Below are 21,258 nucleotides of genomic sequence, written 5' to 3'. Positions count from 1 at the left end.
ATAATAACAGGGCTGTCGTGTAATCAAAAGCTCTCTCGCTCCTCCCAGCTAGCGCGCACAAAGAATTAAGAGAAAGTAGCACAGGAGGTGACAGGAACAGCAATTGTTTCTCCTAAGTTTTCCTGTCGGGTTCTTGGGTGCCAAATATAAAATGCCACCTCGAACCAAAAAGCTATTTAAGCACGTCCTAGTGCTGTAAGATCACCTGTTCTGCTGCCAGTCCCTCCAACCTGCTAACACCTCAGGCCTGAAATTACCAACGCTCCTTTATTGCTTTAAACTTTAAGGCCTGGTTTTCTAAGTCCTGCCACTAACAGTCCTGTCCCAGTAGTTCAATATGAAATCCAAGTAGGAGTGTGAAATTGTGGACTTGGATTAGAAACACTCAAAAGGTCCACAGGTTTTCAGATGCAAACATTTTTTCTTAGCAGAGAAATAACATTCTCAGTAGCTGAATGGTTTCAATATTTGAGGATGTCTGAAAGCACAAAACAACTGTTACACTTCTGGGAGACTGCCTGGCCTTAGCACACGGTCTGTGCATCCACAGGCTTTGGAGTCTTTTCTGAAGTGCACTTTTACCTTGCACAGCAAGGTGAGGAAAAAAATAAGAGCATTTGCAATTAAGTACAAGAATGCTTGTGATTAACTGCAGTTCCAGGCCACATGAAAGATGCCTTGCAGAGGCACACCATACAAATGCATGTCTACAGGATTTAACTTGGGCAGAATTAATTGGTTCCTTTATAGCCAGACTAAACGAAGGGCTGCACAAACAGATCTGCCTCTCCAGCACTTGAGAGAAGGATACTGTCCAAAACCGTCTCCACACGCTGTGGAGAACTTCAAAGGGATTAAAGAGCAAGAAAGTACAGCTCTAACCAAAGCTTGCTGAATTTCCATAGTACACAGGCACTTTTGCTATCCTGCAAGCACAGCAGAGTACAGCACTGCTTTTTTTACGTCTCTCACCACGCTCCCGTCTCCAATCTGGAAGCCCTGAAGGAACACTGGGCAATTCTCACCCATAGCTTCTCTCATTCTCTCTTTTTTGCAGTCTTCTCTGAACTTGCCACCCTTGTACGTGGCCAAAAGACTACAAGAATACTAGCTTTCCCTGCTACCAGTCATATCTAAACTCTCCCCTCCACGTACTGCACTAGTTGCCACTCCTGCCTCAATCTCAGTAATTGCCTCCCCACCCGACTTATCTCATCCCTACACAGTAATTACAGGCAGCACTACTCCTAGGTGCTGAGCCAACCCCCCCTCCCTTACACCATACCCCAAGCACATCCTCACTTTAATAGCAGTGCTCAGTGAACCATGCAAACGCTAAACTAGTTCAGCTGGGAGAGGTAAGCAACCCACATTTTTTGACAGCAATACAAGGCATAAGTAAGTGAAATAATTCACTCGAGGCCACAGACGCTTTGACAGAGGTAAGATTAGAAATAAAAAGGTTTATTTTTTTATTTTTATTTTTTATTTCTAGCTGCAGACTCCATGTGTTCTCCTCCAGGGAAGTAACCTCTCTACATCTTTGGGAGTACAAGATTGCAGAAATAAGCCTACTGGAAGTCAGACAACTATGAATGTTTTAATCTTGGTTCTTTTTCTGTTCTCTGTGCAGAGCAGTTCTTCTCACCACTTCCTGTACAAATCTCAATGTCCAGATTGCACAGGAATTTTTCTTTTAACACAAGGATTTTGCATGAAAAAATGGTGGGATTGCGGCTTTCAGGGGCCAAGAAAGAGTACATATACTCTGATTGCTACTGCAGCAAAAACTGGAAAATGCAGGCAGTTTTGCTGGTAAGGGAATGATTGTCCCTTCCTAGCAACCCATTCTTAAATCTAACATTAGAGAGATCAATTTACTGAGGAAAGCAGCAAAATTGACGGCTCAAGACAGTAATGTTCCTGGCCTAAAACGGAACAGATGCAGGAAAACAGCAGCATCAGGTGATGCGTCAACATCAGATAAGACACAGACCAAGCTCAGTGTTCACAAACAGGGTAGCCATGGCCGTGATGTTCAATGCTGTACTCTGAGCACACATATTTGTCAAGCAAAAGACAAATGAAAACTTGATTGCTGAACGATTCATGCAAGACGAACCAGCAGTTGGTCAGGCTTAGTCACTAATGACAGGATATTTCAACAAATGACCTGGTTAAAAGGCTAAATATCATTTTATTGATCTTTACTCAATAGTAAATGTGCTTGCATCTATTTACTCCTGTTCATTTGTAATTAGCTTCACAGTGGCGCAACTGCGAGCCTTCTGCTTTTTAAATCAATTTTTCATTCACTTCCCTTTGCAGAGCGATCAGAAAGCATGTTAGAACAGCTGTTCAGTGAGCAGCTCAGAGCCATCAGTGCAAGAGACATCAGAAACACCTCTAACAAGGGCACATTTCCACCTGCCAGAGCCTTTCCTCAGTTTGGCAGCGCAAGATGAGAACCTCTAGCATTTACTGAGATGAGACACACATACCTGCCTGCCATCCTGCCCCACGTTGGTTTGTCCTCTCACTACAGTTCGAATGTTGTCATCCAGCCTCCTGGAGAAGAGAATCTATAATGTCAAACTCATTCTCTATATGCCTAACTCGAGCAGTGTATAGGAATCTTGAGAGCTAAAAAAAACAAATAAAAAAAAGCTGGTGCTACCAACACTAAACTCACATTTATTTCTCTTTCTATAGCACGTCAATACCTTATGTAATTTAAAAATCTTGTTGAAAAAATAAAATTCAACTTCCTAATTTAATCAAGGCTTCTTGTATTTCTTTTCCATCAACCAATACCTTCAATTTTTCTTCAATTTTCACCTCCACTTTTCATATATTACAGCACTGTCTCAGTCTTTTCAGGCTGGCAATGCCAGACTGCATAGATAATATAAGTATTTCCTGTACACTCCCACAGTTACTTTGTACTCATAGTACCAAGAATGACAATAAAAACATGTAATGAAAGAGTTTCTACAATTGCTAATTTGACCTCACAAGCAGGTGATCTGGTTGCTGAGAATTTATTCCGGGTTTTTTCCCCTCAGTTTTCAAACTGCATTAAAATTTGGTACTTGTTGATTCTTAATTCATTGCCTTTCAAAGCCCTACTTTGCAACCCACCAGCTAAGATTCCTGAGGGACATTACACAGCAGAGACAAAGCAAAAAAAATTTACAATGAGATATTTTCATCTCTTCACTCTTTGCCTATTGGATTTGAGCTTAAACCTATCCACATCTTCCAAGCAAATTATTTCGGATTAGCTACAGCACAAAGACTGTATTTATGAAGCCTTGACAACAACTAGACTACTCACCCTCTGAAATGCAATGAAATGGAAAAGAATTTACCTTATTTTCAATCTGATTTTGTTCACGACTTCATCAATGTTTGCCAAAGACTACAATAGAAAAAACAAAGAAAAGTTAAAGGGTGAAAAACTTCACTGCAATACACATCAACTGTGATGCCTAACACTCTCTCATGCACAGCACTTCACAGGAAGGAGAGCAGTGACTTCTACTTTACTGACAGAGGTACCAAGAGACCGGTCATCCTAGCTGCTCTTCAGGTCACATAATGGTCAACAGGCAAAGGCAGGGCAGTGCAGGCTGCAGCCCTGCAGGTCCCAGAGGCCCTCTGGCTCCCCTCAGCCCCAGGCAAGCAGGGCGCAGCCATCTGCTTCCCCTCCACTGCCTGGGCACTGCCTCAGCCAGCAGGAATTGCTCCCTAAAAACCATGGTGATAGTGACCTCCTGCAGACAACGGGGACACAGCTCTTGGCTCCCCAGCAAGACCTCCCTGCAGAGCCCAGACACCTGCCACACCAGGGTGGAGGAGGCCTAACTGCTGCTGGAGCTGGAGAAGGAAGCAAATAGCTGTCCCCTGGCAAAGGAGAAAAAAGACAAATCAACACCACCAGTAAGCTGAATAGGAACAGCTGAAAGCCAGAATCCAGTGCTGCTGCAGGTCTTAAACACAGTAAAACCTGTGAAGGAGCTAGCCCACAACAGCCCATCTTCAGCTGCAGACACACCTCCCTTCCTCAAAGGCTTAGTCCAAAACTGCCTGTGGGGTTGCTCAGGGATTCACAAACCTGTAGTTGCTTCATGTAGTCCCATTTTTTATAGCTCAAAAGAAACAATGGGGTTAAAACATACCGGACTAGTGGCATTTCACATACAACACTTGCCTTATTTGGCTGAAACCCCTGGGGATTCATCAACATTGAATTCACAAGAATGATTCATGCAGGAGTCACTGCAAGTTATGAAATTTATATAAAGCTTTCTCTTTCAATAAAAGTAATTTCTTTCTGCAGATCAAAATAGAACTTTCACGGTCAATACGCAGACTCTTTACAGTCAAAGTGCTTGCTGGAGTGAATCTCGCTAGATGCGAATTTAACAAGTGATTATTGCTATAGAGTTACTACCTGTGCTGCTGTTTAGAAGAAAAGGCTTGGGTACAGGTTTAAACATGCCTTCAGCCATTTACAATCAGCTTCTCCTCACACTGAGGAGAGGACAGCACTGTGAGCACTACTTACTTGCTCTGTGGGAAAGAGAGTATTAATATATTCCACAGCATTGAAGTCTGCTCTGTCCAGTGGATCTTGGCTGGGAAATACCTAAAGAGAGGAAAAAAAATACAATCAACAATACATCAACTTTATACAGTATCTACTGCTTTTAATTGCTGCAGCACTCATTTCAGATTGAATTTAAAAGCATCGTTTTAAAGCATCTGTGCAGAGGACAGCCAGGCTTCTGCCCAACAGTAAAGGAGCCACATTCTCTGGTGGTCTCTGACCTACCAAAATTCCTGCAGATATCACCTTGGGTAAATGCACGGGTAACATACATGCATGTTTCCAGATTCAGCCCAAGTACAACCAGTCACATACAAGGAATTCCTGAGACACACAAGCCATTAATTATGCATCCCAAACCATTTTAATGCTTTTGTAGCTGTCTGGAAATGAAAACCCCTGCTGAAGCCTTGCCCTTATCTTTGCTTGGGTTTTGCAAGGCCCTGTGGCGAGAGGCAGAGGATTTGCTTTTCACAGCCTCGTAATATGAAACGTGATGAATTAAGAAGCGATTGTACAAGTCCTCTGGAGACATGGGTTTTGCCACTTTCACATGAAAAAGAGGGAGAGAAAAAAATCTGTTGAGCGATTCTTCCTACTCATGGGAAAGAGAAAAGAGCAGCTGTGGTGTAAACAGATTTCATCTGTCCTCAGGAGTAGCTGAAATGATGCAAATGAGGCTGTCAGGCTTTGCTCTTTGCCCCCACAGACTAAAATATGCTGCATTTGTTCTTTGTTTACACAGCCGTCTATTCTGCCCTCTTATCGATATCATGACTATTGCACACAGCAGCTCACTTCAGTCACACTGCAGCATCACCTCTCTGTATCACCCCGGCCACTTAAGAGCTTTCACAAAATCATCATAAGCTGCCCTGTTACCTGGGCACACACAACATCTACATTTTAAAGAGTTAAAGCAGTTGTTTTGTGAGACCCTTTAAATGAAAATAACTTTTAGAAATAGGTCTCTTCCACTCCCCCCTGAAGACTAAAACAGTTCCACACACACTTGGCCAGTTCCAGACCCATGCGAGTCAAGAAAACTTAGGCAAGAGGCAAGCAAGCGAATAGCAAACAGATCACACAGTAAGCCAGAGACAAAGGGTCAGAGTACTGCCGTCCCAACCAGTACATAACACAACAGCCACGTTATGATAAGATTTTTGTCCTGCCAAGAGTCTATACAAAACCCAGTCGAGTCAGCCCCTCAATCCAACCTGTCAATGACATCTGACTGCCAGAGGTCTCTAGGAAGGGAGAAAGTGAGCTAAGTGACACTGCAAACACCAAGAGTTTGCAGTCTCTCTAAGGAGAGTCACAGAAGCATACAGTACTGTGAAATTTTCGGTTACAACCATCATATGCAGGGGACAGGATGGCTGAAGAGCAGACACAGACACAATTGACTGAGGAGCTGAAGCAACAAGGCCATGAGTGAGCAGAATCCAGCAATGTCACCGGACACAGTGACAGTTTCATGGGGTCCAGTGCAACTGGGCAAAGCACTAAGCCAGCACAGAACTAGGCAAAAAACAGATCAGGAGGTGGTGACACAGCAGCCCATTATACTTTTCCCCTCCCAGTCCTCCTTTTACAAGCCTGAAGAGCTTGCCTTTTTTCCAGAGTGACTCCTGCAGCCAAAGAGATGCAGGAAGCAGCTAAACATGCATGAGGTCTTGCTTGAGTAAGGAAGATGCTCTCACGTTAGCCCACGTTAAGAGCATAGATGCAGTATCATAACCAGCTTGCCCTGCTCTGGGCCTACAGGTCCCGGCCCTTCATGCAGGGCCTGGCGGGCTGGATCGGCCCCAACCAAAAACTACTTATGTTTTATTGGGTTAATGTTCAGTTGGAGCAGATTCAATTCATCCCAAATTCCCACAAGCGTTAAAAGCAACTCAAGCAAGGGGTAGGACGGAAGATATGGGCTAGTCAGGAACTACGCTCTCAAACTGTAAGGCAGATATCCATGCTGCAGGTAGCTGTAACCTACTAACAATGTTACTACTCCTACTACTCCTAGGTCTTTGTCACAAGCACTCAACCAAAAATGACTACCCCACAAGTTTGCTGCAGCAACAGCTATGTGTGCTCCCCATCCTGCTTCAGGCAGGAGTCAGTTGAGCAAGTTCTGCAAACTTAACCAGAATGTGGCAGGTTTTGCCCAAAGCAGCGTTCACAGTACTGACAGGACTACTGCTCGGTGAATGCCAGCTAGGAATTGAAGAACAGCAGGAGGCAGCGCCATCTTCAACTGCCTCTTCTCAATCAAGATACAAGCACCTACCTACAGTCTTATTACCTGCTCAAACAATTCAGCTAAATGCGATGAATTCTCCATTGCTCAAAACCTTGAGCCAGAATTGGCTCTCTCTCTAAAAAGAGAGGTTTCAGCTTGAAGAGAAGTTCTGTGCTTGATAAAAACGCCACTGGGCAACTTTCTTTGGCTGTATAATGTTAAAAGTCACAACAGTCTTCTCCGGCTTTCAAACATAGAGGCTCTATAAAACACAGAAAATTATGTTTCTGGAAAAGTTCTAGCTCTCCTTCAGAACCTGTATTTAATTCAGCAGCTCTCAAAGTTTCAGCAAAAATGACTCAACAGTTTACTGCCAGATGCAGCAATGTCACGTAAAGACAGACTGCACGGGGTATCTGCTTCTTTCAGACAATGAAAGTCCAAAATCTGTAACACACACAACAAAATTCCACTGCCTTCCTTACCTTCTGGTGCAGCGCTCACTTGAAATGCCATGCCACCTATCACGATCTGCCCTCTTGCTTTAAAAATAGCCATAAAAAGTCATCCACAAGCCCCAACACACAACAGAATGAGATGATTTATCTGAGTGGTACTTTGAGAGACAGCTCCTGCTTCTGCCTAGAGACTTTTACTACAGGAAAGAGCTCTCCCGGCAGAGGGGTTAGTTGAAGTTGGCACACGTTCGATCACAGGCACCAACGGAAGCATGACTTCACCTCTGGCTGTTGCAGATTTTTTCCAGTGGGCTCTAAGAGCCACTGAGCATTTTGAGAAACACCGGAAGACGCAACACAGCCCATCACGTTCTACCTAAGGGGACACCTAGGCCATACAGACTTCCAGCAAACTGCAGGCCCCGTGAACGTCAGCCTCATGCGCCACACTCGAAGCTACCGATTAGCAAAAGCGCTTCAGTCTTAAAAAAAATTAAAAAAAAAAAAAGAGTTAACTGCCAGGGACCGGCCGGATGAACGCTCGACGGCCATAAGCCACAGAGAACTGACCGGGCACGCACAGCGGCGCCCAGCCGCGGGCCCGTGCCCACACCGCGGGGCGAGCTGCCGGGGAGGGACCCCGCTCCGGGCCGCACCGAGCCAGCGGCCGGCCGGGCCCGGGGCCCCACAGCGGCCCCCGCGGCAGGCCGCGGCCTCCCCGCCCTCCTGGCCGCGACCCGGCCCGGCCTCCCGCCGCCCAGCCGGGCCGAGCCGTTGCCCCGCGGCCCCCGGCGCAGCTCGCGCACCTGCTCGATGGCCGCCTGCACGGCGGGCGCCAGCTCCAGCGCGGCCTCCAGCCCCGCCGCCAGCTCCGGCTCGTCCTCCTCCATGGCGACCCGCCGCCGCTTCCGGGCCGCGCGGCACGCCGGGATGCGGGAGGACACCGTCCCTTCGGGGGCGGGGCCGGGGAGGGGCGGGGCGGGGCCGGGCTGGGCCGCTCCCCCGGGCCCTACCGCCCGCCCGCCCGGCCCGCGGGGGCGCCCCGCCGGCCGCTGCTGCCCGCGCAGCCGCCACGTCCGTGGAGCGGGAGCGGGAGCAGCGGGCGCCGCCGGACGGGCCGGGCCGGGACACCGGGCACCCGCCGGGGCTCTCCGCCGCCGCCAGGCGCGGCCGGCCGGGGCCCCATGTGGCGCACGCTGGCGCTCGCCTCCGCCTTCTTCCCGGGGCTCTTCGCCCTCTGCCTCCGGGCGCTGCGCTGGGCCGCCCCGGCATGGAGCCTCAAGGACCGCGTCCTCCTCAGCGGCAGGTACGGACCCGACCGGCCCGGCCCGGCCCGGCACGGCACGGCCCGGCCCGGCGGGATGGCGCGGGTGGGGTGGAGCGCAGCCGCCGCCGCCGCCGCCGCCGCGGCGCCCGGGGCGGCACCGTGACACACGTCCGGAGCCCGGACCCACGCGTGTCCCCAGCCCAGACCCACTGCGGTCCAGCACCCAGACCTGCATCAGTCCCGAGCCCAGCCCCACGGGGGTCCGGAGCCCAGCCCCACATCGCTCTGCAGCCCAGCCCCACGGGGGTCCGGAGCCCAGCCCCACATCGCTCTGCAGCCCAGCCCCACGGGGGTCCGGAGCCCAGACCCACATCGCTCTGCAGCCCAGCCCCACGGGGGTCCGGAGCCCAGACCCACATCGCTCTGCAGCCCAGCCCCACGGGGGTCCGGAGCCCAGCCCCACATCGCTCTGCAGCCCAGCCCCACGGGGTTCTGCAGCCCAGCCCCACGGGGGTCCGGAGCCCAGCCCCACATCGCTCTGCAGCCCAGCCCCACGGGGGTCCAGAGCCCAGCCCCACATCGGTCTGCAGCCCAGCCCCACGGGGTTCTGCAGCCCAGCCCCACGGGGGTCCGGAGCCCAGCCCCATGGTGGCCCAGAGCCATCACGCCGCCCCTCTGCACGGGAACAGCCCGTGACCACCTTCCCGGTGAGGCAGAGGGCACCCGCCCCACGCCTCGTGACGAAGGGAGCATGGAGCGGCGCGCCGGGGCCACGGCGACGGCGGTCCAGGCAGGGTGGGCTATGCACAAAGCCTGTTTTGTCCTCTACTGCCCCACATCAGACTTGCATCTACCTCTCGTAGGTCAGATCTTTGGGGCAGAGATGCTGTGGCGCATCGCTTGCCCATTGGGAAACCGGGCGCGACTCCTCCTGGGCCGCGTCTCCGGGAGATATAGGGCTCCGAAACAAAACCACGAGCTGTGTCCTCAAGCGACGTGGCCTGGCCCACCCACGTGGACCTCTGTGGAGCGGCGTCGGGCCGCGTGTCCCACGTGAGGAGGTGCAGGGGCAGAGCCCTCGGCACCATTAGGAGGCTTTCAGGGCGTGCACAGAGTAGGCGTCTAAGTGCCAACAGCATGCTCCAGGCAACCGTGCCCCCGCCTATGAAAGCTCTGTGTTTTGGCCATTATAGGGCGGCCTTTGGGTCTGACCTGTTCCCGTTCTTGGTTTCAGGTTGGTGTCGACAGTCCAAGCTACGATGGCAACGGTCTCTGGAATCACGGTTGTCCTTAACTGCAAGAACGTGGTGCACGACAGGTAATCAAGCGTTAATCAAGCTGGCTTGCTGCTCTGCAGAGGACAGGCAAGGATCGCAAGGCGGCTGTACTCAAGACAGCTTGCAGCCGTGGTACTTCATGTCAAAGGCTTGCATGTACAAAGGGGAGGGGAAAACAGTTTCATATTCCTCTTTCCTCCACTGTGGCTTAAGGATTAGGGATCATACACCCTGGTCATACGCCCCGTAGAAAACGCTGTCGGGCTCACTCCGCTCGTACCTTGGGCTGCTCTGCTAGGATGGAGCCTGGGGAATCTCTCCCCCTGGGGATGCATTTCAGGTTTTAATATGTGCCTCTATGAGCAGAAAATAAAGACAACATCGCCTTTCGAAGAGGCAGGAAGCCTCCTTGCTGAAATTTTCAGTTCCTAACAAACCAAACAGACCTAGCGAGAACCGATTTTAAAGGTACGTTGCCTTTTTCATCCCAAATGGATTCCGAAGCAGTTCGGAAACAAGGAAAAACCGTAAGTTTGCTCTGTAGGCAAAACCACTTCCCCATTACTGGAAGCGTTGAAATAAACTGCCCCCTAAGTAGCTCTCCACAGAGCAATATAGAGCAGTCTAGGTCAGAAGAATTAAAAACATGCAATTATTATCCAGCACAGCAGAGAAAATTGTAGGTGGGAAGAACACAGCTATGCTGAAATGGAATTTGACTGTGACACGAGAATTTAACTCCTTGAAAAGTGCTGTAAGATGTACAGCAACAATGTCTGTTCAAAAACTGGGGGTTAGATCCACATGTACGAGGATCATCATAACAGGGCATTCACTGAGCACAAATGCGGGGAAAAAAACAGGAAGGCTACCCTCTCAGTCGCTGCAGACTTGCCTCTGGTACACAGATGTGAAATCTCTTATCTCACTACAGATAGTGAGATCTATAAAACTGGCTCAACGCTGCTTAGCACAGGAAGTCTAATGAGTTATCTTTTTGTTGTAAAACAATCAGCTGTAGAAATGGGTCACGTGAAGAATCCCGGACTTGCAGGGAGAGAGGGAGGCTGCCAGCAGTCCTCGTTCCCCCTGGAGCTGCGCGCTTGCTCGGCCGCTCTAGAGGCCGACAGCTCTGAGCAAAAACTTGGTGGCCACGGTGCCCAGATTTTCTTTGAAAAAAGAAAGGCACTGCACCGTGGAGCTCAGCGGGGAAGGTCACAGAAAACGATGGCAAGATAGAGAGCCAGGAAGCATCACAAAGGTTGCAGGAAAATGTGCCATTTAATTTACTTAGTCAGAGAATCATTATGTTGCTGGCACTGTAAGCGCCCTCCAAAGCCCTGGGCAAGTTCTACAAACACAATAACTGGTCAGTCCCCCTCCCTGTTTTACATCACATATATCTTTCTATCTGAAATAGGAATGCATGCAAAGAAATTTTTCTTGAGATAGCAGGTGAGCAAGAGCGGACTTATTTGGGCCCCAAGCTACATGTCTTAGAGCAGCAGTTTTTTATCAGTACCATTTCATGCAGTATTTTTTAAGGAGTCTGGTCTCTCTACATACAGCACTCGGGTTATAGTTGCTTGGGTTGTGCAACCGGGATGCTGACACACTTTGGGAACAGGCAGCTGCGTGCAATTATTTCCCAACAGACAAATGTCTTGCAGGGGTTTCTCACCTATATGAAAAATTTTGCACTTCACCCTCCTAAGTCCTGGCCAGGCATCTCTAATTAACTCTGAGGTCTCCGAGTGCTTTTCAAACACTAGGTAGGCAACGCTGTCTTGTTTTGCCAACAGAAGCAGCGTGACCGACAGAGGGGACCCAGTCCCAAAGTTTTATTCCTACCAAGCATCAGCTCTGAACGTCCCAGGGCTTAGAGGGAAAAGATTACCTGTTGCGAAGGTGCAAGATTAATGCTTGATCCTGAGAAGTGCTGCACCCCCAGCCTGCACGGCAGAGCTCTCCAGCCCCTGGCACGTGACGGCGGCTGCAGGACTAATCAAGATCTTCACGTTAATGCTGTGTTTGTGCTGGGCTGCTCCAGGCCTGGCGTGCTCAGCGCCTGGCACGGCGGGGCGTGAACCCAGGCAGGCCCAAGGAGCCGTCGGCCGGGAACGGGAGTGCCGGGCCCCCGCTCTCCCCTGCAAACACTGCAGGATTCGGGCGAGTTTCTGTGCAGCAGACCAGACCTTCAGCAGTACCTGGGCCCCTGAACTCCTCAGGAGCCTAGACACTGCTGGAGGTTTGGATCTTTGTCTCCTGTTGCTGTGGCTTTCCTGCCTGCTTGACGCAAGGCTGACTGCACAGCTCTGCACTGAAACGGTGACACTGAAAGTCACTGACGCAGTAAACACGTTGCTTTTACAACATGCTGACATGGCCTTGCCCAGCTCACCTGCCACATTCACGAATTACCTTGGAGGAGTTGCTGCTCCCCCTTTTGCTCCGCAGGTACCAGTACCTTTTCTCTGGGAGGGTCTAGCTGGTGAGCCTAATCGAGTTCACTTAGACGCCTCTCAGCTTGCATTTAGCAAGTGTTTGCTTCCATTTCAGACCTAGAGAAGGCTCTCCCTGCCTCCTGAGCCTGTCTGGTTTTACCAGCTCTATACCTTAAAACAGCCTAAAAAAAGAGACTGATTTGTTCCCCACCACCACCACCACCACTTCGGCTTGCTTTCATCCTCAGGCCCTCGTGGTTACAGCAGCGTGGCTACTCTTCTGTATTTGCAGATGGGCTTTGAGATGCTGTGCAAAACCGGGAGGCTGGGGTGGATGTCAGGCCGCAGCAAGCGCCGTCTGTCAGAGCCCCGAGAGAGACGCTTTACATCCCTGCGTACAACCAGCTTGTGGCTGCTGAAGCAGCATTTAGGTCTCCTCCACCTTCTAGACCGTCTGCACATGGACAAAGCTGTGGCAATACCTCTGTGTGTGCTGCTCCTTCCCTAGGCACTGGCTGGCCGTGGAGTACATCTGGGTCCTTGTTCCCTACATGACCTACGACATTTACGTCATGTACCTGTGCCACTGGCACAAGAGCAGAGACAGGGGCGTAGCGGAGAAAAAGCACTCGCTGGCCAGCGTGCGGAGCTTCCTCCTGCAGGAGCGGCTCATGGTGACCCACCACCTCTTCATCCTCATTGTGCTCACCCCCGTCACCCAGGTAAGGGCTGGGCACGGCCACGGTGAAATCTAGCCCACGGAGGAGCCACACTGGGTTTCAAACCAGCAGCCCTGCTGTCCCTTCCAGTAAGGGGTCGCAGGGGGTGTTCCTTGTAGGGTGGCTGTCCCCCAGTTGGGTTCCCTGCACACATGGGGTGGGGTGGGGGAATGCCAGACAGAGGTGTCCCTGGGTGTCCTTGTCCTCGTCCTTGAATTGCAGCAGGTCCTTCCCTCTCCCAGCAAGGCCTCATTCCCTACATCACTGGGACGTCACTCCTCCTCGCACGCTCTCCCTGCCGCTGTCCCTGCCCCGGGAAGCAGGGCGCAGAGCATGGGCTAATGACAGCCAGATGGGAAAGCACTGCCGCACGGCATCCCAGGCAGTCACGCGCTCTGAGACAGGACAGGAAGCAGGCCAGTGCCACCAGTCCTAATCTGTCCCTCAAAGCTTCCAGTAGAGGAGATTCTCCACCTGCTCCAAAGCCAAAATGCCTGAACGCTTCCCCAGTGCTTTTCTCCCACCTCAGCTGTTTCCAGACTGACCTACAGCAGGTCTCCACTGACAAGCATCCACCTCCTCTTTTCAGAGCCTACAAGCTAAACTGCAGCTAGACTTTTAGGATTAAAATCAGCTTGAGATCAAATACTTACAGTGACAAAAGGGAAGCGTTCCTCAAGCTGTGCATCTTGGATCTGTGCCTGTCACTTGACTGGCATTACGTTCAACACCCTTGCAATCAAGACTGTGTCTGGCAAAGCATCTCTGCCCGTCAGGAGCCCGTGATACCCTGGAGATACTCAGTGTTAGCTCCCAGGCACCTCGCTGGGGAAGCCCGGGCCTGAAAGCAGCAGGACCTGTTAGCAGAACCCAAACTACGAAACGTGCTGCGGTGGGGAGGGCCCTGGGCTCACTGCTGTGTTTATTTGCAGCACTTCAGGGGTGAGCTGGGAGACTTCTTCGTGGGCTGCATCTTCACAGCAGAGCTGAGCACTCCTTTTGTATCGCTGGGCAAAATCCTCATGCAGGTAGGTGAGGAGGGACGAGGCTGGTCTTAGCCATTGTGCTCTGCCTCAGGGCTGGGCTCGTTCAGTGGATGGCTCCCGGACACCCCTGAGCGGGTGCCTGGGAACCCTACAGTGGTTCGCACCCTTTCCCCACCCTAGGCTGCCCTTCTCCATCAGCCCCATTCATGCAGCAGAGAGGAGGAGCGTTCTCCAAAATGCTCCTCTCTCTCCACACCTGCTGGGTGCTCCTTCCACGTTCCTCTCCCGCCTCCAGCAGCCAGCCATCTCCCCAGGGTACAGGAGACTGGATTTAGCACTTCCCAGCATCCAGCTCCTGGCCTGCAAGCCCTTTGGGGCAGGGACTGGTTCCCTGCTGCACGGGTCTCCATGCTCTCTGAGTGTAAATCTCACCGGAGGAGCAGTTGGGGAAGTTGCTTACACAGCACTCACAACATGGTCTCCTTCTTCCTTCCTCAGCTCAAAATGCAGGACACGCTCCTGCACAAGGTGAACGGGATCCTCATCCTGGTGACTTTCTTCCTCTGCCGTATTCTCCTCTTCCCGTTCATGTATGCAGCCTATGCCAGGCAGGTGGGAATTCCCATTTACATGGTGCCTTTCCGCATCCCCCTGCACTGCAACATCGCAAACGCCTCTCTCATCGCCCCGCAGCTCTACTGGTTCAGGCTTATCTGCCGCAAAGCCGTCCGACTCTACAGCAGCTCGCCCGCTGACAAAAGTAGTTAACGGCTGGCAGGGGCAGCCAAGAGCGGGGCAGGGACCAGGTCAGCCTCCTCAGCTCTCCTGCTTCGAATGCCAGCACTGGCGGTACCATCTCGGGAGCAGAGCAGCACAGAGAAGCATCGCTACCACAAGGCGGTTTTAGTTTGAAGCAGCCTTGCTGTCTCCACCTCTGTGCCAGGCAGCGCCAGCCTCAGACAGGAAGACTTCTCTTCCCATATCGCTCCCGTGCCTCACATCCTCCCACCCGTGGGAGGTCAGGAGGAGGAGGAGGTTTGTCCATAAGCGGCATGACATTCCTGCTGGGATTCAACACTGCGGCACCTAACTGACCAACGGTGTCACGAGAGAGGGGGCTGTTATAAAAAGCCCCCGATCTCCGGGGCTGACACTGATGCCAGAGGAGGCCAGCACAGCGCGAGGCACGGCGCACAGGAGCCTGCAGAGCAAGCTCAGCAGCGCAGACGATCCTGGAGCGTGCCCAGCCCCAAGCAGCAGCCCTTGGGGCTGGGGGAGCCTCATGCCATACCCAACGCAGCTCAGGTTCACTTCTCCAGCTCTGATTTACAGCCTCCAGCTGAGAGCAGAGCCAGGCCCCCAAAACATGGTGCTGGTCTGCGCAGCCCACTCCTGATCTTTTCTGACACTGCCTTTACACTACAGCTGCATTCAGCTTCTTACCTCTCACGTGCACTCCTCACTGCTGCGAGGCTCAAACTCACTCACAGACTCTCCATTTAGCCCAAAGGGGCATTTCACTACAGCTGCCTGGTGTCTGTGGCTGACGGTCCCGAGGGTAGGGAAGGCTCTGGTGCTGCTCACCGGGCTGGAGGAGGGAGGAGAAGTTCACGGCAGGATCGGAGAACGGTTACACTGTCTTAGAGAGCAATCCCGACAGGGCAGGGGGAGCTCGGCACCAAAGGCAGGATGGGGACATCTCACCACCCATGGGGCCTCACGCAGAGCCCTTCAGGGGCAGGGGACGCTGCTTTCAACCCCCTGCCCTAACTGCACTTGCAAGGGGATGCTTTTATCTGCCCCACGTCCCCCAACATGTATTTGAAAGCCCACTGGCATGCCCTGCCCCTGCTCTCCCTCCAGCCACACCGGCAGCACCCACCCGTGGTTACCAGCGCAGCCTAAGCTGCGGTTGTGGGGTCCATCCCTCCTGCCCCCCCGCTCCCCCGCGACAGGGGGGCCTGCAGGAAGCTGGCAGGGAAGGAACTGGGGCAGTGCAGGAGGAACCAACTGGCTCTGGTTTCCGGAGCAGGCAACACTAGAGCCCGGTGCTGAGTTGTGTCCTTGAGGGGTTCAGCCTATTTCCACCTTGCGTCACACTGGAGACAGGCAAAGGCCTCCCCGCTGCCCCCAGCACCACGGCTGCAGCGGGGGACTACCCATCCGAGTGGGCATGTACAGTCCAGCTGCTCTGAACGCAATTCCCTCCTGGGGCAAGTTTCCCCTGCGCACAGTGTGAGCCGGGGCAGCCACCTCCTCCCTGCAACTTCCCGCGCGAGCCAAGGGTTCCCTCTGCTCCCGGGCGCTCACTCCACCAGCCGCGGCCCCGGCAGCCTCGCTGCGGCCGATCGCGCTGGGAGCCCAGAGACCCGCAGCCGCTCTGTGCCTCTTGTTCTGTCTAAAAGCTACATAAGAATGGCTGGAAAGTGCTTCGCTCTGAGAGACCCCTTTTTCTTTTCTGGTGACATGCTGCTCCAGCCACAGTTGTACAGGCTGGAAAGAATAAAAGAAGGCCTCTTCCAACATGCAGTAGGTTGTTGCAGAAACACTACTACTTGTGTTAAATCCAGAGACCAGCTCATGTTACAAAATGCTTGCTATCTCTTACAAATATTTGTATCTTGCTGTCTTTATTACAAATAATGTGCCTTATGTAAAGGAAAGAAAAAAAGCCAATGAGGCATTTCCGTTTGCACTAACACTGCCCTATTTACTACTGCACCTATCAGAAGAGACCAATAAAGACCTCTTTCCAGAGTCACCCCACTTGGATGTGTTTCTCCCACACACCATTCATTTCTGGGCGGGGAGGCATGAACACACCGCAATCCAGGTTACAGCTTCACACCCAGCTCAGGGCAGGAGCAACCCACACTTATTGCCAAAGATGACGGCTAGTCATGAGCGAGCTCTCACTTGACTTGCTTCCCGTTCCGCCGGCAGCATGCGGTGAACCCAGGAACCCACCTGTGACTACCCAGGGGCTGACAGGGGGCAAGCCAGAGAGAAGTGATTTCCCTGACACAGCTGGATGTCGGAGGCTGCTGAGCTCTCCGTGGACTCACTGGAAATGCAGACCGCTACCAGGCTAGGCTGGAGCCACGGGACCTGGGCCTTGAGTCAGCAACAGCTGCATCCACAGCTTTTCCAGCCGGGAAATTGGAGTGGCCATTCCCATCCATCCTTATATGGCCACGTCACTGCCTAGATAGGTGGGGAGAAAACACTGCAGGGGGGAAATAAATTCAAAAGAGAAAAAAAGATAAGGTTTATTATCGGTCTTACAGCTCTGCACGTTATCAGGTCCCCTGTTGCAGGGTCTGTGCTCTCCTCCTTTGCCCTGCTCAGCTTCCCGAGCTGGCTCCCTGGCTGGCCACGCTGCCTAAGCTCCCAGCTTGCTGAGCTTCTGCAGAAGGGTGCTCCGCAGCGCCTTGTCGCCGACATTGTCCGTGATGCACTCCAGGAAATGTCTCTCATTGGCTCTCCGCAGCGCGTTGCTGGGGGACATATCGGCGGCACTGAAGGCCTCGTACTGCGAGAGGACCTCCAACGCCACCACCACCAGCGGCTCGCCACACCCGTTGTCCGGCAGCATGGCAGCGACATGCAGCACATGGCAGAACATCTGGATGCAGACAAAGGACACTTCCTGTGTGGGGTTCATGTCCTCGGCGGGGGGCACGGGGGGCACCGTGGTGCTCTTGATGGAGCCCAACAGGTCCGTTAGGCTGCTGCAGTACAGCTGGACCACGTGGAGCCAGGCCTCTGCCGGCAGCCAAGTGGAGCAGCTGGAGCTGCAGAGGAGCTGGAAGCCTCGGAGGAAAAGCACAGAGAACTGGAGGTAGTGGGCAAAAGGCCGGAGGTTGAGCAGGGGCATGTACTGGACGTACTCCAGCGTGTACGGCACATGTAAGACTTGCCTCTGCAGCAAGCTTTGGACCACATGCGCCAGCCTCTTCCATTCGCTAAGGCTGCACCAAGGGAGGACCTGTATGAGGGCCACCAGGAACCCTTTGCTGAAGAGATTCACTTCTTCAGGGTTGTCCACGTTGACCGTGAGGAGCGTCAGCATCGTCTCCCTGAGCGCTGTGGACACGCAGCAGCACTCCATCCATGCCAAGAGCCCGCTGCCCGGCCCGTAGGCTGGTAAAGGCCGGGACGTCCACTCGTCCTCTGGGAGCTTGCAGATCTCAAATAGCGTCTCTGGGACCTCATTCTTGAAATGGTCTCCGTAAAGCTTCTTCAGGTGGAGACCAACAGTCCAGTCCAGTGATGCCAACTTCCTATGAAGCCAAGCCAGCGACTGGACCCACACCTCAGGGGATGGGGCGGCTTCTGGTCTTACCACTTCACAGAGTTGGGAGAGGGTGTTCACCACCAGGTCTTTGGTCTCCAGTGAAGGGAAGTGCTGGTCCCTGGGCCGATGCCAGTACCTTGTGTAACCATCCAGAAGCTTGCAGAGGCTGAGGAGGAGCGGGAATGGGTAGCAGGACTTGATCCAGTGCTCTTCTGGATAGGACTGCATCCCCAAAACCTTACTGAGGATCTGCAGGCTCAGCTCAATTTGAGCGCAGTCTGATTTCAAACAGGGAAGGATAAAGGCTTTAGTCACCTCTGCAGGTGACACAAGTGGAGCTGCTGAGCTTGGCTGCATGAGAAAGGCCAAGAACTCAAGAAACTGTTCCTCTTCTCTCGCTGTGGAAAGCTTCCCCCATACCGCCTCCTTCAGACACCTCACTATCAGACTGCGTGGCCTGCCTGGATCATCGTGGGTCTCCAGGAAGCTCAGTGCTGGGAAGGAGCAGAGGATTTGGGCAAGGAACTGGTGTGTTCCTAGGTTGACAACAGCAAGATTACAAACCTTCTTCACGGTGGCCTCAGGGTACAGCAGAGTGAGCCTGGCCACAGAAGCCACAGCCCTGGACAGGCCTTGATCGGACACGCTCTGCGTTATCTGGTTGAACGTCACATTCAGATCCTCCTGGAATCCCTCCATGACAACCTGCAAGTTCAGGGACAGACCCGGACCACCCCAGGAAGCCAGGACACCTGAGAGGACTTCATTCTTGTCAGTTAATGAAAGCTCAGTGTAACACTCCAGGATGGCTCTGGTCACTTGCATCTGCAACTCTCGGGCCTCCCTGTCTTGGGAGGACACAGTAAAGTTCACCACAGTATCCAGCAATTTCAAAACTAGCTCTGGTTTCTGGAAGAGAGTTTTGTTTTTCACAAGGCAGTCAACCCAGTCCTTTGAAAAGGCCCAGGTCTGTTCAGAAGCAAAAACGGAGCACATCTCCACGTGCCGGTCCAGCTTCCGCTCAATGATTGTCATGGCAACTGAAGAGACAAGGCTGGTGTCTGAATCCTTGCTCTTCAGACTGGTGCTGATCTTCTTGAGAAAGTCCCCGATGATCTGTGTCAGCTCTAGCACTACGGACTTCTCGTCCTCGCTCAGGTCTCTAGTCTCTGAGAAGCAAACCAGGTTCTTTCTGAGGGTGGTAAGCGTATCAAGGAGCCGGTAGCTCTCATAGCAGAGCTCCTCAGAGTTGTTCAGAGTGCCCTGCAGCTCCTCTCCCCAGGCATGCAGCAAGGTGCGGAGAAAGTCCAAGCCAGCAAAGAGCTCCTCGTCAGAGAGCTTGACGACGGACAAGAGGCTCATGCTTCTCTCAGCCTCCCTCACTTTCTCGTCCAGCCCTCTCCGGTGGTACCGGCTTTCAGCATCGCTGTTCCAGAGGCTGACCACGGAGCTGACCTTGTCCAGGTACTCAGCAACGGGGAGGGACCTGCCCTCTGGCTCCAGCTCGGTGAACACAGAGAGCAGCTCCGCCAGGTTGGCCAAGGCGTAGCACCTCATGCGGGGCAGGGTGATGCTCCTGTAGGTCTGTTTCAGCCCCTCTATCAGGACCACGAGCAGGCTGGCGGCAGCCGGCGGGCCAGTCACAGAGACAGGGTCGCTCTTGAACCTCTTGGGGGGCTGGAGCCCGTCGTCCGGAGAGGACTCGGACCCGTGCTGACGGATGAGAGCGCTGAACGTCGAGGCCGTCCCGTCCTCCTGCTCCTCCTTGTGCTTCATCACCTCCCACCACACGTCCAGGAAGAAGCTGACGTCCGCCGGGGAGGTCTCGCTGGCGACGTACTCCACCAAGCGCTCCAGCTCGCCCCGGCGCAGGTGGCGGGGCAGCGCCAGCAGCAGCTGCACGAAGAGCCGGGGCACGTTGAGGGCCTTGGCCAGCTCGAAGAGGACGGTGTGGTTAACGTCGGGGATCATCCGCCCGACGGAGAAGAAGGCGTCCTCCCGCCAGCCCCGGTCCAGCGAGGCGGGCGGGGGGCCGGGCAGCAGCACCTTGGCCCACACGATGGCGACGGCCTGTTTCTTCCAGAGGCCGGGGCGCGGCGGGGCGGGGCGGCGGGCGCCGATCTCGCGCAGGGCGTCGGCGATGGGCGGCCCCACCAGCGGCCAGTCGGCCTTGCGCAGCTCCCGCAGCGGCCGCGGCTGGAAGAGCTTGGCGGCCAGCAGGAACCCGCCGTGCAGGATGGCCATCTCCTCGCACACGCCCCACGGCCCTGCGCGGGGACACGCGGCGCACCGTTACCCCGGCCCGGCCCGGCCCGACGCCCCCCCCCCTCCTCCTCCTCCGCCCCCCGCGGCCGCCCGCGCTCACCTGCCTCCATGGCGGCCCCGGCCCGCGCCCCGCGCCGCCGCGCTCTGTGACGCCAGCGCGCCGCCGCCGCCTCAGCGCCCCCTGGCGGCGCGGGGGAGCTGCCGCCGCTGCGCTCCGCCGCCTCAGCGCCCCCTGGCGGCGCGGGGGAGCTGCCGCCGCTGCGCTCCGCCGCCTCAGCGCCCCCTGGCGGAGCGGGGGAGCTGCCGCCGCTGCGCTCCGCCGCCTCAGCGCCCCCTGGCGGAGCGGCGGAGCTGCCGCTGCCGCCGCCGCCGCCGCCTGGCCGGTTCCCGGACAGGGGGGGTGTCACATCCCCCCCCCCCCCCGGGGCAGTAGGAAACCTTTAACAGCTCTGGACGATCTATTTGGGGTCGTGCTACTTAAAAGCTACTTTTCGGACGTGAAGAACTCCTCTCTGCATCTGCCGTGGTTTAAACCCGCGCACGGGAAGGCTCCCCCGCTGCCGGTGCAGCCCCGGGCGGTGCCTGGGCTTCCCACCAGGCCAGGCAGCGAGTGGAACTTTTTTCCCACCCTTTTGACACAACTTTGCAATGATTTTTTTTGTTTGCATGAAAGGCGTTGAGAATTACATTA

At 54.0% G+C, this 21,258-nt stretch overlaps 3 protein-coding genes across 4 annotated transcripts in view; 1 reads left to right on the top strand and 2 right to left on the bottom strand.

Moving 5' to 3' along the window:
- Positions 1–8,236, bottom strand: part of VPS53 (VPS53 subunit of GARP complex) — a 70,423-nt gene extending 62,187 nt beyond the window's left edge. The window contains exons 1-4 of one of the 2 annotated variants that reach the window (XM_068909412.1): positions 8,119–8,236; positions 4,571–4,651; positions 3,372–3,421; positions 2,502–2,568 (exon numbers count right to left, since the gene is read on the bottom strand). In XM_068909412.1, coding sequence (XP_068765513.1) covers positions 2,502–2,568; positions 3,372–3,421; positions 4,571–4,651; positions 8,119–8,202 — 282 coding nt within the window. In that variant the 5' untranslated portion in view covers positions 8,203–8,236. Of the gene's footprint in view, positions 1–2,501; positions 2,644–3,371; positions 3,422–4,570; positions 4,652–8,118 lie in introns of both variants that reach the window. The other variant, XM_068909413.1, reaches the window with a different exon arrangement.
- Positions 8,237–8,391: 155 nt separating this feature from the next.
- TLCD3A (TLC domain containing 3A) lies at positions 8,392–16,765 on the top strand. The gene is made up of 5 exons (XM_068910508.1): positions 8,392–8,618; positions 9,814–9,897; positions 12,809–13,022; positions 13,952–14,047; positions 14,504–16,765. The coding sequence occupies exons 1-5, from the start codon at positions 8,497–8,499 to the stop codon at positions 14,771–14,773; spliced, it is 786 nt and encodes a 261-aa protein (XP_068766609.1). The 5' UTR covers positions 8,392–8,496; the 3' UTR covers positions 14,774–16,765.
- Positions 16,766–17,249: 484 nt separating this feature from the next.
- On the bottom strand, positions 17,250–20,742 carry GEMIN4 (gem nuclear organelle associated protein 4). Its single transcript, XM_068910507.1, has 2 exons — positions 20,668–20,742; positions 17,250–20,569 (listed from the first exon to the last, which is right to left on the bottom strand). Exons 1-2 carry the CDS (start codon positions 20,675–20,677, stop codon positions 17,388–17,390), a joined length of 3,192 nt encoding a protein of 1,063 aa, XP_068766608.1. The 5' UTR covers positions 20,678–20,742; the 3' UTR covers positions 17,250–17,387.
- Positions 20,743–21,258: the final 516 nt, after the last annotated feature.

Source organism: Struthio camelus, chromosome 16 (genome assembly GCF_040807025.1).
Source record: "Struthio camelus isolate bStrCam1 chromosome 16, bStrCam1.hap1, whole genome shotgun sequence".
NCBI lineage: Eukaryota > Metazoa > Chordata > Aves > Struthioniformes > Struthionidae > Struthio > Struthio camelus.
Note: the sequence above shows the minus strand (reverse complement) of the source record. Positions and strands in the feature narration are given on the sequence as shown.

Bases quoted from the DNA above. Each gene is read 5' to 3' on its own strand.
- TLCD3A (XM_068910508.1), top strand. From the start codon at position 8,497: ATGTGGCGCACGCTGGCGCTCGCCTCCGCCTTCTTCCCGGGGCTCTTC. The intron at 8,619-9,813 runs GTACGGACCCGA...TCTTGGTTTCAG, and splicing joins CGCGTCCTCCTCAGCGGCAG to GTTGGTGTCGACAGTCCAAG. The intron at 9,898-12,808 runs GTAATCAAGCGT...CTCCTTCCCTAG, and splicing joins AAGAACGTGGTGCACGACAG to GCACTGGCTGGCCGTGGAGT.